At 42.5% G+C, this 15,215-nt stretch overlaps 1 protein-coding gene across 8 annotated transcripts in view; it reads left to right on the top strand.

Moving 5' to 3' along the window:
• The window catches only part of PIKFYVE (phosphoinositide kinase, FYVE-type zinc finger containing), a 70,531-nt gene that overhangs the window by 798 nt on the left and 54,518 nt on the right, over positions 1-15,215 (top strand). For 3 of the 8 annotated variants that reach the window (XR_012660669.1, XM_075093657.1, XM_075093658.1), the window contains exons 1-6: positions 53-160; positions 2,972-3,153; positions 4,711-4,890; positions 10,427-10,545; positions 13,301-13,472; positions 14,204-14,411. Coding sequence is in view for 7 of the 8 variants with exons in the window: in XM_075093657.1 (XP_074949758.1) it covers positions 2,982-3,153; positions 4,711-4,890; positions 10,427-10,545; positions 13,301-13,472; positions 14,204-14,411 (851 nt within the window). In the remaining variant the exon portion in view is untranslated. Of the gene's footprint in view, positions 1-52; positions 161-252; positions 388-2,971; positions 3,154-4,710; positions 4,891-8,481; positions 9,575-10,426; positions 10,546-13,300; positions 13,473-14,203; positions 14,412-15,215 lie in introns of those variants that run through there. The other 5 variants (XM_075093659.1, XM_075093663.1, XM_075093662.1 and 2 more) reach the window with 4 other exon arrangements.

Raw genomic sequence — 15,215 nt, 5'->3', positions numbered from 1 at the left:
CAGCGCGGCGGGTTGCGCCGGGCGGGGCGGGGCAGCCGGCCGGCGCGGAGCCGGGGCCGGAGCGGGGCGTGGGGGGGTGAAAAGGGGCGGTGCCGCCGCGGGCCTGCGCCGCTGCGTCCCGTTCCGCACCGCCACCGCTGCCGCCTCCCGCTGGGAGCAGGTGAGGACGGCGCGCCTGGGGCCGGGCGATCCCTCCGGGGCCTCAGCCGGGTCTGTGGTAGCGGCTACCCCGGTGCGTGGGCCTGGTCTGCGGGGTCCAGCTCGGCCCCCAGCGGTGGCGGCGGCGCTCTTGACCCGCCCCGCCCCGCCCCGTCCTGGGGGTCGCTGCCCGCCCGTCCACCGCCACCAGCAGCTCTCAGCCGCTCCCTCACTCCCGCCCCACCGCAGGTGACCTACCGGGCCCGCTGTCCGTTTGCGGCGGGGGTGTCCCCTTCGGGGAGGACCGGGCGGAGTGGAGCGGCCGGCCCGGCTCCGGCGCGGGGGGCGGGAGCGAATCCTGTGAGTCGGGCGGTGTGTTCTAGTGGCGGCTGGCGGCTGATCAGCCCCGACACCAGGGGCTCGCCTAGGAGCGACACCCGAGTAACGAGGGGTGCCGGGCCCGCCCGGCGGCTGCGGGCGGTTCTGCGGGGCACAGGGTGCCGCGGGGCCGTTCTGCGTGTAACCGGGGGACGTGTGCGGGGTTCGCGCCCAGGCGCGTCCAGGGGTGACGAGCTGGAGGTGAAGGTGTTGCAGCCTAAAGTGGCTTTAGATGTATCCCCCGTAGCTGTTTGCGAAGTGTCCTGAGGAATATGTAGGCTGGCTTTGTGCCCGTTGACCGATATGCGTGCCTTGCTTTCTGATGTCCTATAATACACAAATAAGCGACTGTTTCCCTTTTTCTTGGCGGGGGGATGTTTTCCTTTTGGTGGGAAAACTTAAGCACTTTAAGAAAGGGTGATACGCTCTAGCTAATGTGTTGTGCAGCACGGGAGATCCAGGTGTTTCTGGAGATAGTGCCAAGTACAGTGCTCTTCATTTCAATCTGTTTTAATTAGGCTGGCACTGCTGTCACAGAAGCAATTACTGTGTGGGTTTTTTTTTTTTTCTTTTTCCCTTGAAGTTAAAATTTATTCTTCCAGAATCACACCTATGATGTATGCAAGGTCAGAGACTTCCTTGGATTTTTTTGTCTTGTCAGGCTATACCTAGTTGCTGAGAGGTTGATATACTTTCCTGTAAAACTTCTGGTTGACTTCATAATGGTGTTTTTAACACGGTGTTGTGGGGGGGAGCGAAGCCCTGTTGTGCACTTGACATTTAAAAAGTAAGTTATCAGTTGCCTTAAATAATGAAGAAGCAATTCCAAATTTACCTGAAGATATGCTCTTAAAGGTATTTTCCATGAACTCCGGTGTTTAAGCATGTTCAATTCATCTGTTGTTTGAATAATAATGCTGAAATGCACAACAGCAAAAAATACCATGACTTATAGGAGAGAGGAACGCAGAAGGATCCCAGACTAAGACTCAACCTTACGAAAAGAACCTGACCAAAGTTACTTCTGAAACTTTGTGAATGACATCTCTCTGTTTTCTTTCTTAAGGGTACGTGAACATCAGGAGAAATTCTGAGCTAAAAGTGCTTAATCTACAGAGCAACAAGCAAAAGTCCACTGAGAAGTCATATGACTGACTTGCAGATAGAATCTTTCGTGCGTTCGTTGTAGGAGTGGTCAAACCTTGCCACATGAGCTGCATGCTGCTCGTTAGCGTTTCCAGTGTCACTAGTCAACCATGTGGATTTCCGCCGGACTGAATAGGTTTTTAGTGTGACTTCTTAGAACTTGGAAGAAAATGTTCTGGTCAGCAAAGTATGCCTGTAGATTCTAGTCAGCGGTTGTGGAAACTGTTATTTTATGAAGGAACATGTATCAGCTGATAAGCAGGAAGTAGACTCATACAGGGTTTTGATCCTTGACATGGGGTAAAAGTCAGCTGTCACTCGTAGGTTCCATCAGCCCCCCCATGTTCCTGCTCTGTCAAACGTTTCATTAAGTCTTGCTTAAACAAAGATTGGGGTAGTAAGCATCTTAGCCTAGCAGGCTAGAAATGCAGGCTTCATGAGGCAGTGTGGATAAAAATCACGTGTGTACTGAGGTTAAAGAATATGGGCTGTGGGAAAGTGTGACTCTTGGCCTTATGAAGGCTTTGGTACACAGCAAGTAGGCTTAACAAGCATGGCTCTTCCCCTAATATAGAATATATAGAATATGTGTGTGTGTGTTTGTTGTTGGGTTTTTTTTGTTTGTTTTTTCTTAATGTAGCTACTCTTGGGGAAAAAAAGAATTTTTTAGGTGTAAAGATATGACAACAAATGAATCAGTTTGGGCTGCTTCACTGGTAACTTGCACAAGGCCCTGTATTGGGGTGCAGAGGGGAAGGAAGCAGTGTGCCACCGAACTTAATCTTTCAGTCCTGCTTTTTTGTCTGCAGTTCGTTTTATTTCTGTGAAGTTAACATGGCCAAACAATGTGTATGCCTTGTGCTTGCTCAGGCATGTCTGTCTTCAGTTTCCTTATTACAAGGGTTGCAGAATTCATAGCGTTTACAGCTTTTCTCTTGAGATGAAGTTAAAGCTTCTTTGTGACTTGTGTGCAGAGTCTTTATTTGAGAACTTTAAGTTCCCATCAAACAGCAACTGGAGTGTGTCCTCAGACAGGGTAGTGTCTGGTTTACTTACTTTGATTGCTCTGGATGTTTAACTAGGAGCTCTGGATTGCTCTCTGCAGAGATGCTGATCTCTTGCCAGTGACTAGGTAGGACACGTGGGCTTCTAACTCTGGAATGCTTGACCTGTGCTAATAGCAGCTGTCTGTGGTAGGTGGGGTGAGCATCCCCGCTCTAGCACCTAATGAAACACCTCCTTTTCAGCTGACTGAAGATGTTCTGTTTCACCACCATGTGTATAAGGCACGTTCCTGAATTTTTTCCAGGGCACGTGAAATGGCCGCAGACGACAAACGGTCTCCGACACTGGACTCTACCAGTGATCTACCTCATTCTCCTAGTAGTCCGTCTCATCTCACTCACTTCAAACCCCTGACTCCTGACCAGGATGAGCCTCCTTTTAAATCAGCCTACAGCTCTTTTGTAAATCTCTTCCGTTTCAGCAAAGGTAAGTGCTTGGAGGAATATGTGTGTGTGGATTGTGCGTGCTGTCTGTTTTACTGATGCCTTCTGCTGCCATGTAAACTTGTAAAAGCACCTCTTAATATAAGAGCATAATGTCAGATGACTGGCCAAATGGATGGTGAGCCAGTTCTTTTGTGAGGGATGTTACATCTTGCTTTTGGGTGACCTTTTTAGTAGAGCTTTGCTGTGGGTGAAGATAGTTGACATCTTGCAGCTAGAAATCTGTGGCTGCCCATGAAGGTCAGAGACAAGCTGGTTAGCAGATAGTGTTGTAAAGCTTCTTAGCTGGGCATCTGGATTTCCTTTGCCTGGATGAAATTTATGGGGCTAAAAGCAGGAGTAACCCTCTGCGAGCCTATACGAGTAACATATGCGCATGTCCTTCCAATGCAAGTTCTTACTCCAGACTTCCTCCACTGCTCACCTTCCTGTGGGTCTTGTACACCAGTTGGGTGGTAGCTGAGTTGCGATAAAGCAGTGCATTTACAGGAAGTTCGCCCTTAATTTGCATGGCTTAGGGGCTCCCCATCAAGAGGTCTGAAGTGTTGTGGAAGTTTTGTGTATTAAAAAACCCACATACATATTTTAAAAAACTTGATTTTGGCCTTTGTGCTACATGTGTCATGAAACACACATTCTCAGTAGGCAAGCTCTTAAAGAACTATGTGAGTTTTTCTTTTTTGTTTCAAAGAAATATACTGCAAAGAGTGGTGAATGAGTGCACTTGGTTTTGTACAAAAAACATGTATCTCTTTGCTGGAGAAGGCAAACTGGTCATCTGCTTTTGTTTAGTCTGTTATTACCCAGCTCTGCTAAGTGTACTTCTGCAGTGTTTGGGCTAGGGGAAAAGGGCCAAGATAGCTTTTTGCGTAAGCAAACTGATTGTTCAGGCTCTTCATACGGAGAATGAGGAAATAATTGCTTGGTATGACTGCTATTAGTTTGCGTAGTAGAATATCACCTGTCATTAATTTATTGAAAGTAACATAAGATGTGGTCAATATTGGCTTCACTTGTTTGTCTCTAACAAGTGTAGCTGGAGTCAGCAGTGTGTTGTATTTAAAGAATGGGAAAACAGCCTTGAAACAGCACATGAAATGGGCATGTTACTGGAATCAGTGAGAACCTGTCTATACTTGATCCTCTGATGGAAAAAGGTGGTTTATTAAAGGCTGCAGTAACTTTAATGTGACCTCAGCACTGGCTTCTAATGTAACTGAAAAACTCCTTTCAGGGCAGAAGCTGATAATCAAGCGTAGCTCTTCCATATAGCAAGAATAATTCATGCTTGCTGCTCTGGGTTTTTTTCCAGACACTTTTCACATTAGGGGAATTTCTGAAATAGCCTGAGCCTTGACAGACGAGTTCTACATACTGGCCTGTTTCCATGTTTTATATGGTATTTTTCAGACTAAAATTTAATGTCTTTTGTATAATCATGATGCAAGTATGCTATTTATGGGAATTTTTTACCCTTAGTTTTGCATGCACCACTTGTTTTCTTTATAATTTCTGGGTTTTTGCTTTTTGTCCACTCCAGATGATGCCAGGCTTTCATCTCCATCAGAGAGAGCAGAGGCAGGACAGAGTGATCCACAAGCGTTGAGTGGTGGCTGGTCCAGTCCTCAGCATCCCACCAGGGCTCAGTCTCTGAGGTCACCGGTTTCTTACAAAAAACAACTGACTGGTGAGCTGCAAAGAAGATCATCTACAACCCTAGGTAATGTCGGCTCTTTGTGCTACAAGGCAGTCTTGTACTACCTAATGTGGGGTGCTTCCGAGTGAGGTGGAAGGAGGCGAACAAAGGTTGAACACATTCATCATCTTTCTCCTTGCCCTCTAGTACTGTTTGTACAATTCAGTTTTACCTGTCACAACAAACCAGTTGAGGGTTTCTTGTTGGTTGGTTGTATTTTTTGGGCTTTTTAAAAGCTTTTTCTCATGCCCCAAGGACAGCACTGCGCTCTTGACTGATTTGCCAACTTACTTTACTTCATTCTTAGTTACCTCTTGTAAATCACTTGGAAATTACGTGGGGTTTACAGGTCAGAAACCTTTAGGTGAGGTAGGTTGGTTGTTACTCAGAAGGCAGAAATAATCTTATTGTTTGACTTCCGCTGGGAGTGGGCAGCCAGGGAAATGCGACTTAGTCTAAGGTGTGGGAGAGGAGCTGTTGCTGCATTATTCCAACTTCTTTTCAGGACCTCCATACAAGTCTCTGGGTTTGGAGGAAGGTGAAAGTACATTTGGAAAAATGTGATGATGAATCTACCTGGAAAGAAGTAAAGTTAAACCAAGCAGGAATTGCTGGCTTTTTGAAGAGATTTCTGTAATATTGAGTGCTGAGTGGCCTGACTCACTGTTGAGTATCTTCTCCCAAATAACCTTGTGTTGTAACAAACAAACTCTGTGTAATGCAAGTGAGAGTGTACTGGATTGGTGAGGAGGTTTCAGGGGAGTTTTGCAGGTGATCTTACTGCATTTGAGGTGGGGAAAAATACTTGCATCTTCCGTCTCCAAAAATCAGGCATTGGTTTTTTGAAGGAAACTTCAGAAAATTAATTTTCATGCCTTCTTTGGTCTTAATCAGGTCTTTGAGGATTTCTGAACATTGAGCAGAGGAGAATTTTACTTCTGCCATTGCAGCTGTGCTGGGCTGCACACATAATCCTAGAAATTATTCTCATATCTAAAGAATGAAAAGTATGAAAAGAAGTGGTGTGACTTACATAAACATCTAGATTGGTAGGTCAGTTCACCCACTCCATTCAGTGAGGCGTCTAGTCTAGTTGAGTTTTCTTGCAACCTTGTAACTGCAGGCCTGTAAGTGTCTCTAGGCTTGGCCATTACTGAGATACTTCATACATCAGCAAGTGTAGGCAGGGACATGCTTAAGTCCTTCACAAAGGTCTCTCTAGCCTACCTGAGTGTAAAAAACATGCCAAGCTTAAGTAAATGGAAAGGAATAAATAACTAAAAGGTTGCTGGTGCCTCTAAACAGTGATGGAATGAAATTGGTCCCAAAGATGGTGACTCCCACCCCTCATCTGTACATTAGCTTGCACTGTCAGCACAGCAGATATTCTTATTGCTCAGCGACCATGCTGGCTGACAACTGCAAGCGCAGAACAACATGGAGGGATGGTGATGGTGGCTTTTGTAGGAAACTGTCTAGCATCAAATCTGGAGGATTTCAGTTGTGTGTTTCTCTTCAGGACTGCTTACACAAAAATGTTACAATAGCGCCTCCCTGTCTTTTGTCAAAATGGGAGAAGCTGCTGGATGCCTGGGTTATGTCAGAGATGCTTTGTGGGTTGTACAGCTGAAGAACCAGTGCTAAGACTTTGCATTGACTTCTGTGGCCTCCCTTTCGGGTAATCTGTTGCATCCTCAAGTGCTGGAGTAGGGTGCTGAGGAGTTGGTGTCACTTCTACAGAGGCAGTGGGCCCAGATTGGACTGCATGTGTCTGTGTGTGCTGTCAGCTAAGTGCTTTCAAGGTGCTGAATTGAACCAAAATGGTCTTGTACCGAGATAATGTCACAGCTTGCAAATCCAGTTTCAGGAGAACTAGAAATGTGTGGTGGTTACTGGGAATCATAAAGAATATGACTTATTACCAGAACATCTTTTCTATTAAAAAAGGTTTTGGAAAATGAAAATGCATGTTGTAAAATGAAGTTAAGGACAGCTTTCATACATTCTATATCAGTACTTTCTATGGCATTGACTTGAGGAAGATGCAATGTTTGAACTGTGATAGTGAACTTGAATATGAAATTATATGCTTTGGCAGCAAATAGCTAGAAAGCAATTAATGTAGATTTGTATTATCAAGACCATGGTATCTATCCCTGGCAAGGGATATTTATTTATTGCTGAAACTCTGAAGCGCTCTGTTGTACTTTTTGTGTTAGCGTATGGTCAGCTCTTTTCCTGTAAACTGAAATTAGCACTTACTTTGCAACAAAGTAGTTCTCGTAGTGTGTTTGACTTCTCATTCACTTTAAAATGAATGCTAAAATACATAGGGTCATGAAAGAAACTTTGGAAAAAAACGTTTTAGTGATTCAATAATTGAGGATGCAGAACAATTGCATGACTTACTGAGCAAATCTTTCTGTGGTCTGAACTCAGAAAAGTGTACAGTAGTTGTAGCTGGAATGGTATTGCTGGTTCCTTCCCAGTGATCACAGTTCAGGTGGGGAGAGTAGGAAAAAGAGGATAAAACCATATAGTATTTCAGAGGATGAATAGGTTTTGCCAAGGGTCAGCAGCCATGAATACATATTGGAAGGATGAGGGGGTTACTTGAGGGTTGCTGTTGAAATACGAGGAGTTTTGTTTTGGTTTTGTTTTGGTTTTGTTTTTTTTGTTTTGTTCTGGTGCTTGTGTGGTTTGTTTTTAGCGGTGTCTTTTTTTTTTTTTTTTTTTTTTTAAGCTGTAGGAGTTAAGTTTTAGCCTCAGAAGGATACATAAGTCAGCAATAAATCACACTGGGAATCTGAATGGGGTTCCTTTGGTGTATTGAGGCTTTGTTCAGTGAACATGTAAGTGTGAAGGGAATGGATAGGAAAACACAATTGCTGCATAAACTGATAGTCCTGAAAAGATGTATTCCCACTTGTCTTTGTGTGTTACATTGAAGGGCTGAGATGCAGCTGGCTTTTGTTTATTAAATGCAAAGTGATATCAAGTGAAAAATTACTGTCTTGTGTGAGTGCTTAGCTACAGAAGAGGAGTAAATGGGTAAAGTTATGGTAGAGTTGTGGACTTAGAAGGTATAAGGACTCTATGTATCAAAACCATGCAGAAGCTGTCTTCACTTTCTGCAGTTGTTTTTGTGGACAATGACAAGCAAAAGTTTGTGGAGCTGATCTGGTTGTTATATTAAATAACAGTTTAATTTTATTTTAAAAACCTAATTTCTTGTGTGTAATTTTAATTGTGATTGGTGGGGTGTGGCTTTTTTTTTCTGGGGTGTGGGGTTTTTTTGGGGGAGTTGTTTGGTGGGTTTTTTGTTTTGTTTTGTTTTTTGAGTAGCATTTGCTGAGTTTGCTGCTTCAGCAGCACTGAAAAAGCTTACTGCTACTTAGATATGTAAGTGTGGTCAACCCGGTTGGGACCAAATCAAAAGAAGATATGAAATCTCTTCAGAAGTCCAACTCATGGCAGTTGTGATGATAATGTGGGCAAAGCAAGAAAATACTCTTCTAGCTTCTGTGTTTGTGGAAGGGAACATGAGTTTTGCAGATTTAATGGTGAAATAAGGAAATACAATGCTGAAAACATACACCTGTAAATTGTGAGTGCTTTAACTGAGAAAATAGCTGTGGTATTTACATTAATGGAATTTGGATCAGAAGTAAGAGTTAACCTGAGATTGATACATGTGAATTCTTTTATAAGGATGGTGGTTTAGACACAGAACATCCTGTGCTGCAAGAAAAATAATTTCTTACATTCTTGGTATACCTTTTTCATCAGAAAGGGAGAAAGCACATGACTGCAAAGGAAAAGAGCCAACTGAATTTTGATCTGATAATTGGTCAGCTTCTCTAATATAAACAGGTTAGCCATGTGCTCCTACTGCTGATGGCATGCCTTCTCTAATGTAGATTACATCCTTTTTACGTTGTTGTATGTAACACAGAAAAGGGCATTTAGCTAAGAAGAGAACCAGTGTGGAGTTACCTGTGGCATTTCCTCAGTGTTGTCTATGTTCATACTTTGGGAATCACTTGCCTGACAAGGCTTATAAGGCAGGAGGCCTGATAGTAATTTTTTGAATTGGAAGCAACATTCCTGGAAAGAAGATACTCTTGAATTCAAAAGTTACAGCAGGGAAGTTGAGGAAGTAAATGCAGGATAGATTTTGTGATAGAAGTAAGGAGGAGACAAAGGTTTCTATGCTATTATCAATGTTTTCTTGAAATACTGAAGTCCCTTTAATCGCCCTAAAATACTCAACTTGGTACTGTCCAAAAGTATATTTGCTTGATTTTTTTTGAAAATAAATTCCACGTGGCTAGCCACAGAACTGGATTTAAGCACCCTAGAATCTCTTTAAAAATCATCTCCTGTTGTGGATTCTTCCTTGTACGTAGGTCATTATGCAGTTACATGTGGGTTCATTAACTAAAAATATCTACTAAGAACCTGAAGAGGAGGCATGGAATCCCACGGTTTTAATCACATTACTCTAAGGGTTTTGATCTCCCGCGCACATAGGAAGAGCCTAGTTGCAACTGCACAGCAACAGTTAACACGCTTCTGCTAGTGCTGTCAGCATTCCTGCTGACATCAGTGGTATCTAAAGCAGTAAACAGAAAGCAGCCATGTCTGTTCTTCCTGTACGAGGGTGAATCAAAATAAAATGCTAGTCAGATGGAGAGCAGCGAAGCTGGTAAGAAACTTTAAACTATTCAGAAAAGTTGTTAATGTAGAAAATCAACTTGGAAAGTGTTTAAACGTTCAGGTAAATACAGCACTGTGCAGATCCTTCTGGAAAGAAGGATCCTATTTGTAACTTATACAGCAATGCTTTGAAGTAATCTAGCATTTTATAGGAAAGAAACTAACTGCATTACCTTTTTATTCAGGAGTCTTTTTGCTGTAATTAATCAAGAATGACTGCACAAGTTCTCAACAACTTGGCTTTTTTTCTTACAAAAGAACAAAACAAAAAACCTCAAAAATGTGAACTTCCTGGGTGCATTTTATTCTGAGTTACTGTTTTAATAGAAACCGAGCAATTGAGTCCTGAGACTTGCTGTAGTCATTTATAAGTAAGTTCAGGTTAAGGCATTGATTTATACCAGTCCTAGAATGAATGTGGATATTGTTGCAATTAATTTGTAAGTATTAGTATCCTAGAGGGCTTTCTAAAAGACTATTACAAGGTTCATATAGTAGATTGAAAATAACTTCAGTTCTTTAAAAGATGTTTTCATTCTCAGAGAACTTAAATTGGTTCATGTAAACACAGAGGTTGGTATTTAAAATGTCAGTCAAAGCAAGATATCTGGCATCAGAGCTCCTTTTGGGGGAGAAGAGTGCAAGGGCAAGAAGTGATAACACGCTGTAACTTTGTAAAGTGCATACATATGTGAACATTTCTCCCTCTAACAGGGTTTTCTCCCTCTAACAGGGTTTTCTCCCTCTAACAGGGTTTTCTCCCTCTAACAGGGTTTTCTGTTGTGATGTGAATGTTGATGTATCACAGAAGAATTGAATACCACTCTCCCTTCCCTTCCAGACAATCGAAGGAAAGTAGAACCACCGCTTGGAGGTCATGATCCTCGAACAGCAGTTCAGTTAAGAAGCCTCACCACTGTTTTAAAGCGCCTCAAAGAAATCATGGAGGGGAAGAGCCAGGTACTTCTCCTGAGGGATTTGTAGGCCAAACTACCTAGAAACAGAACTGTTTACTGAGCTTCTCTGAGCTTCGTGTTTAGATACATGGTGGGAATTTTTTTTCAGACATTTGAAGGATGTGTGAATAAACTCAGAAATCATTGTGTGAGTGCAGGGGAAACAATTTTAAGATGACACTGGCTTTTGACATGTCAAACATCTGTGCGAGTGAAATGTTGCAGTTGCTCAGCTTCTTGAACTTGGATCAGATGCTCTCATTTTAGACTCCTTCCCACTTCTGTATTACCTAACCTAGTATTACCTGATGATTTTCTACCATGAAGGCTAACCATGGGCAGGTGAAACACACTGACTGTCACAAATAGGAATGAGAATTATGAGGATGAATTAAATCTGCTACTTACTGTGGTAATGATTGGTCAGCAACATTTGCTTGAAAGGCTCGTCCTGTAAATCAATTTTGATTCAGCTGGATAAGGATCTGATGGTTGCTGCTGACTTGCTGATTTCACCTCCCTCTGCTGTGTTGGATGATGCCTTTAAAAGGAGGATCTAGTTGAGAAAAGAAGCCACAACTATTTATAAGTGGTGATATAAATAGCTGTGTCTGGGAGCAAGATATGAACAGGCAAAAGTACATTTAATTAAACTGAATAAAGAAACAGGCTTTTGGCTTGACTTTACAGGTAGACTTTGAGTAAACTTACTTAGCTTCCAGTGCTGTTCTGCTTGTAAGACTAAGTTTGCTTTGGTAAAAAGGGTGATATTTTTGAGGGTGAAACAAGAGCCTTTCATTGCAGTAAGCAGGGCATTGAGTGTGGCCCCTACTAATATTTCGGTTTGTGGCAACTTCTGAATTCCCTGGAGATTTTCAGACATCTTTGAAGCTATTGGAGAAGTGCTTGGACAGACAGGATGCAGCAGTAAATGAATATGTCTAGATCTTTCTCTGAATGTGGCACGTTAGTTGTCAGCATGCTTACTTCTGTACAAATGGTAATGCATCCATGGTAACTGCAGCCATATCTTGCTTGAGTCACTCCAGGCAACAATTTCTTCCTACTGTGGACTTGCCCTGTCTCAACAGGAGACCACTTTACTGTTGTAGAAAGCATAGCATGTGTCAGACCCTGGAAGGTGCTGCTCTAATCAACCTCTGCTGCTAACAGGGGTCATACTTCTGATCCCTTCTTTGTATTTTGTTCCTGTCAGGAGTGTTGGCTCTGACTTGAGCAAGTCAGAGAGCTGGAAGCTGTCACCAGCAATGGCTGGGTTTCTAAACACCCAGTCCTGCAAGTGGGGCAGAGGCAATGTGGGAGAGATGGTGGTTGGAGGCACTGCTGCTTGGAACAGCCACGCTCTCTGGGGCAGAACCAGAGACTTGGCTTACTATGCAGAGCTGCAGCAAATATTATGCAGACCTGTAGCAACAACTGTTGCAAAAAATCAGCATCCCCTGTGACTTCGCAGCAGTGGCAGAACGTTTCACTGCATCTTTCTCATCTTGAAGCTTAGTGTTCACCTTCAAAACTTCTAGTCTCTTGAATACTACACTGCCTTGAGCAGTCTTCGACCTCTTTCTGTATGAGTTTTCTCGGGTGAGGGCAGCATGAAATTATTTTCTTGTCGATCATAGCTGTTTTGGTCTCAAAATAGGGCTAGCAGCTACGTCAAACTTCAGTTTGTGACCGTCCAAAAATAAACCCCAATTCAGGGTTTTTTTTTTTTTTTTTGATTATGTGAAAATCAGGGTACGGATCACTTTTCTGTGGTTATTCCCTTCTCGGGTAGTTTTTGAGAAAATTCTTGAAGCAGTTTCTCTTCCCTAAGAAAAACCCAGAGTATTCAGTCTCTCTGAAAAGGCCTATTGCCAGAACTGAACACTAGCAGAGTGTTTCACAGTCAGAGCTGTCCTGTGACCATTAGCAGTTGTCTCCATCCATGGTAATTGTAGCTGCTATGCTCAGAATCATAATTGAGAGATTTGTCTTACTCTGTTTATAGCTACAACACCAAATGGAAATTTTAACTCCTTGTTTTTGAGTTTTAAAAACAAGACAAAAATTCCTGTGGCTGCACCCATGCTGTAAATCAGTATATGTTGTTATCTACTGAATGCGTATTCCACAGTTGCCTTCACATAGCAGTTAACCTGGAGTTTTGAAACAATGTCAATCTGGGACACAGACTTTTACAACTGTTTACTGAGGTTTTGAAGAATTTGGTCATATAACAACACTTTTCACATATATCTATAGTCTTTTTGAAGTACATCCCAGTATTAGCTGCTGAAATGATCTTCCCGCACTGATAATTCCTGATAACTTTATTTACCCTTGGATAACAGTTTCAACTATTGTGTGGGTTTTGTTTTGTTTCTAAACTGTGCTAGTTGAGGGTCTGTCATGTGCTAGGGGCAAATGAGAGGGAAGAGCCATTAGTACTTCATATGTTTGTTTCTTCTTGACCTTTACCTACAGCTCATGATAGTTTTTGTCTGCTTTGCTTCCATCTTGGATCAAGAAGGCAAAGGCTTACTAGATTTATTCTCACAGTTAAGAGCTTTCTAGAAAGCCACATGAAAAATTCTTTCTGTGCATGTGTGTGCTTGTACACAAGAGTGTGTGTGTACACATGCGTATATGAATATACAAAATTATCCTTTCCATGTGCACAGTCTACAAGGCAATCATGAATCTAAACATGCTTTTTTCTTTACCAAAAAAGTTTTTTTCTCTGCTGCCTTCCCTTGTAGGACAGTGACTTGAAGCAGTACTGGATGCCTGACAGCCAGTGCAAAGAATGCTATGACTGCAGTGAGAAATTCACCACCTTCCGACGGAGGCACCACTGTCGACTTTGTGGGCAGATTTTCTGTAGTCGATGCTGCAATCAGGAAATCCCTGGAAAATTCATGGGCTACACAGGTAGGATTTATCTGCTGAGAAGCAGAACATTCTCTGTATGCTTACCCCTGTTTGGAATACTGCATTTTAGATTCTGGCATCTGCTAGAGAATGCTGTACAGGTCTCTAGTGGGCTTAGAAATAAGCAAAAAGAATCACAGGACCTAGTTCTACCAATTTCTTCATGCACAATGGTGGATTATGCTATGCCTGCTTATTTTTACCAACACTATGTCCACGGTGGCAAAACACATATGACCACTATTAAACAAGGGTGTCCACTACAAAAAGTGTACTCCAGTAAAAGCTGCTCTTAGTGATGGTAGTTTTAAAATGTAATGAGCCACATGTTCTAATTGAGGGTGAGGGAAACTCTTCCAAATGCTAATTACCAAACTCTTGACATCTTCTGATGGAGGTAATAATTTCCAGACATCAGCTGGTATGTCATATCTGACTGGTTGTTGTTGCACTATGATTTCAGTGTGCACATGTGCTTTCTCTGTCCGCCCCCGCAACCTGTCTCTCTTACTGATCATATGTTACCCATCATTTGACTTGGAGAAATTCCCTGAGTGTAGTATTATCTGGGGTTTTGCTCTTTAAGGGACTATAAGAACTAGACTTGAACATGCAAAGAGGTTTTGAAACAGGAAATCTGTCTTTTCCCACCACTGCGCACCTCTGATCCTGTAGGAACAGAGTACTATTTGTTCCTGTTCACTTACACTCTCTGGTTCCCCTTTCCGCAGGGGATCTCCGAGCCTGCACTTACTGCCGCAAAATAGCCTTAAGCTACGCACACTCCACAGACAGTAACTCCATTGGAGAAGACTTAAATGCTCTGTCAGATTCTGCGTGTTCTGTATCAGTGCTGGATCCTGGTGAGCCACGCACACCAGTTGGGAGCCGTAAAGCCAGCCGCAACATCTTTCTGGAGGAGGATCTAACCTGGCAAAGGTAAAGTGAATGGCTTCATGTTGAGCTCCAGAGTCTTCTGTGTTTTCAGGCTGACACCTGCCTAGACAAAAGCTGGTGATTTCCATCTAGGAAACTTAAAGATATATCTCCTGTAAAAGGAATCTAATCCTGTGCTTGTTTCTAACATTTTTCTCTTCAAGTTGAAATGTGGAAACTTTTCTAGTGAAGTTTTAAGTTATTTATTTGCAGTTCTTCCTTTCACCTGCTGAATCAGTGATTCTGTACCAGTGACAGAGCAGGCTTTTAGCTTTATAGTTTAAAACGACAACCCAAAGACATCTCTTCTAACTACCAAGGTATCAGGAGGCAAGTCAATGTAACACTGATGCTTTAAGTGTCAAGTTTTGGATTGGGCAAGAGAATATAAGAGATGCTGTCTGTGTAAATAAGAGTGAAATGGTGGAAGTCACAACCTGTTTCAATTGAAGTGGGATTGAAAGGACAGCTATAAAGGTTCACTGATCTCTTTTCAAAGTATATTTCTTCTTACTGCTCTCAAATGAGGGGATCTTTATTTTTTGGAAGATGAATAAAAGAGCACTACTTCTCAAGGGGTATGCAAGTCAGTTTCTGAGGACCTTGATTTAATTTAGTGCAAGAGGAGGAAGAAATAATCAGATGTGGTGTTTGTGCACATTTCTCTAAAAACAGAAGGACAGGCAGGTGTGAAGCTGCTGAGGAGGTCTTGAGTCAGAGCCTTTCTTTATCTGAAGGATAGTGTTAGGGATTTGCATCTCTCTCAGCAGATCTCTTCTAGTGGTTCTGATAGTATTAAAAGAAAAA

This window comes from Phalacrocorax aristotelis, chromosome 5 (assembly GCF_949628215.1).
Source record: "Phalacrocorax aristotelis chromosome 5, bGulAri2.1, whole genome shotgun sequence".
NCBI classification, from domain to species: domain Eukaryota; kingdom Metazoa; phylum Chordata; class Aves; order Suliformes; family Phalacrocoracidae; genus Phalacrocorax; species Phalacrocorax aristotelis.
This window is presented reverse-complemented; position numbering and strand designations above follow the sequence as displayed.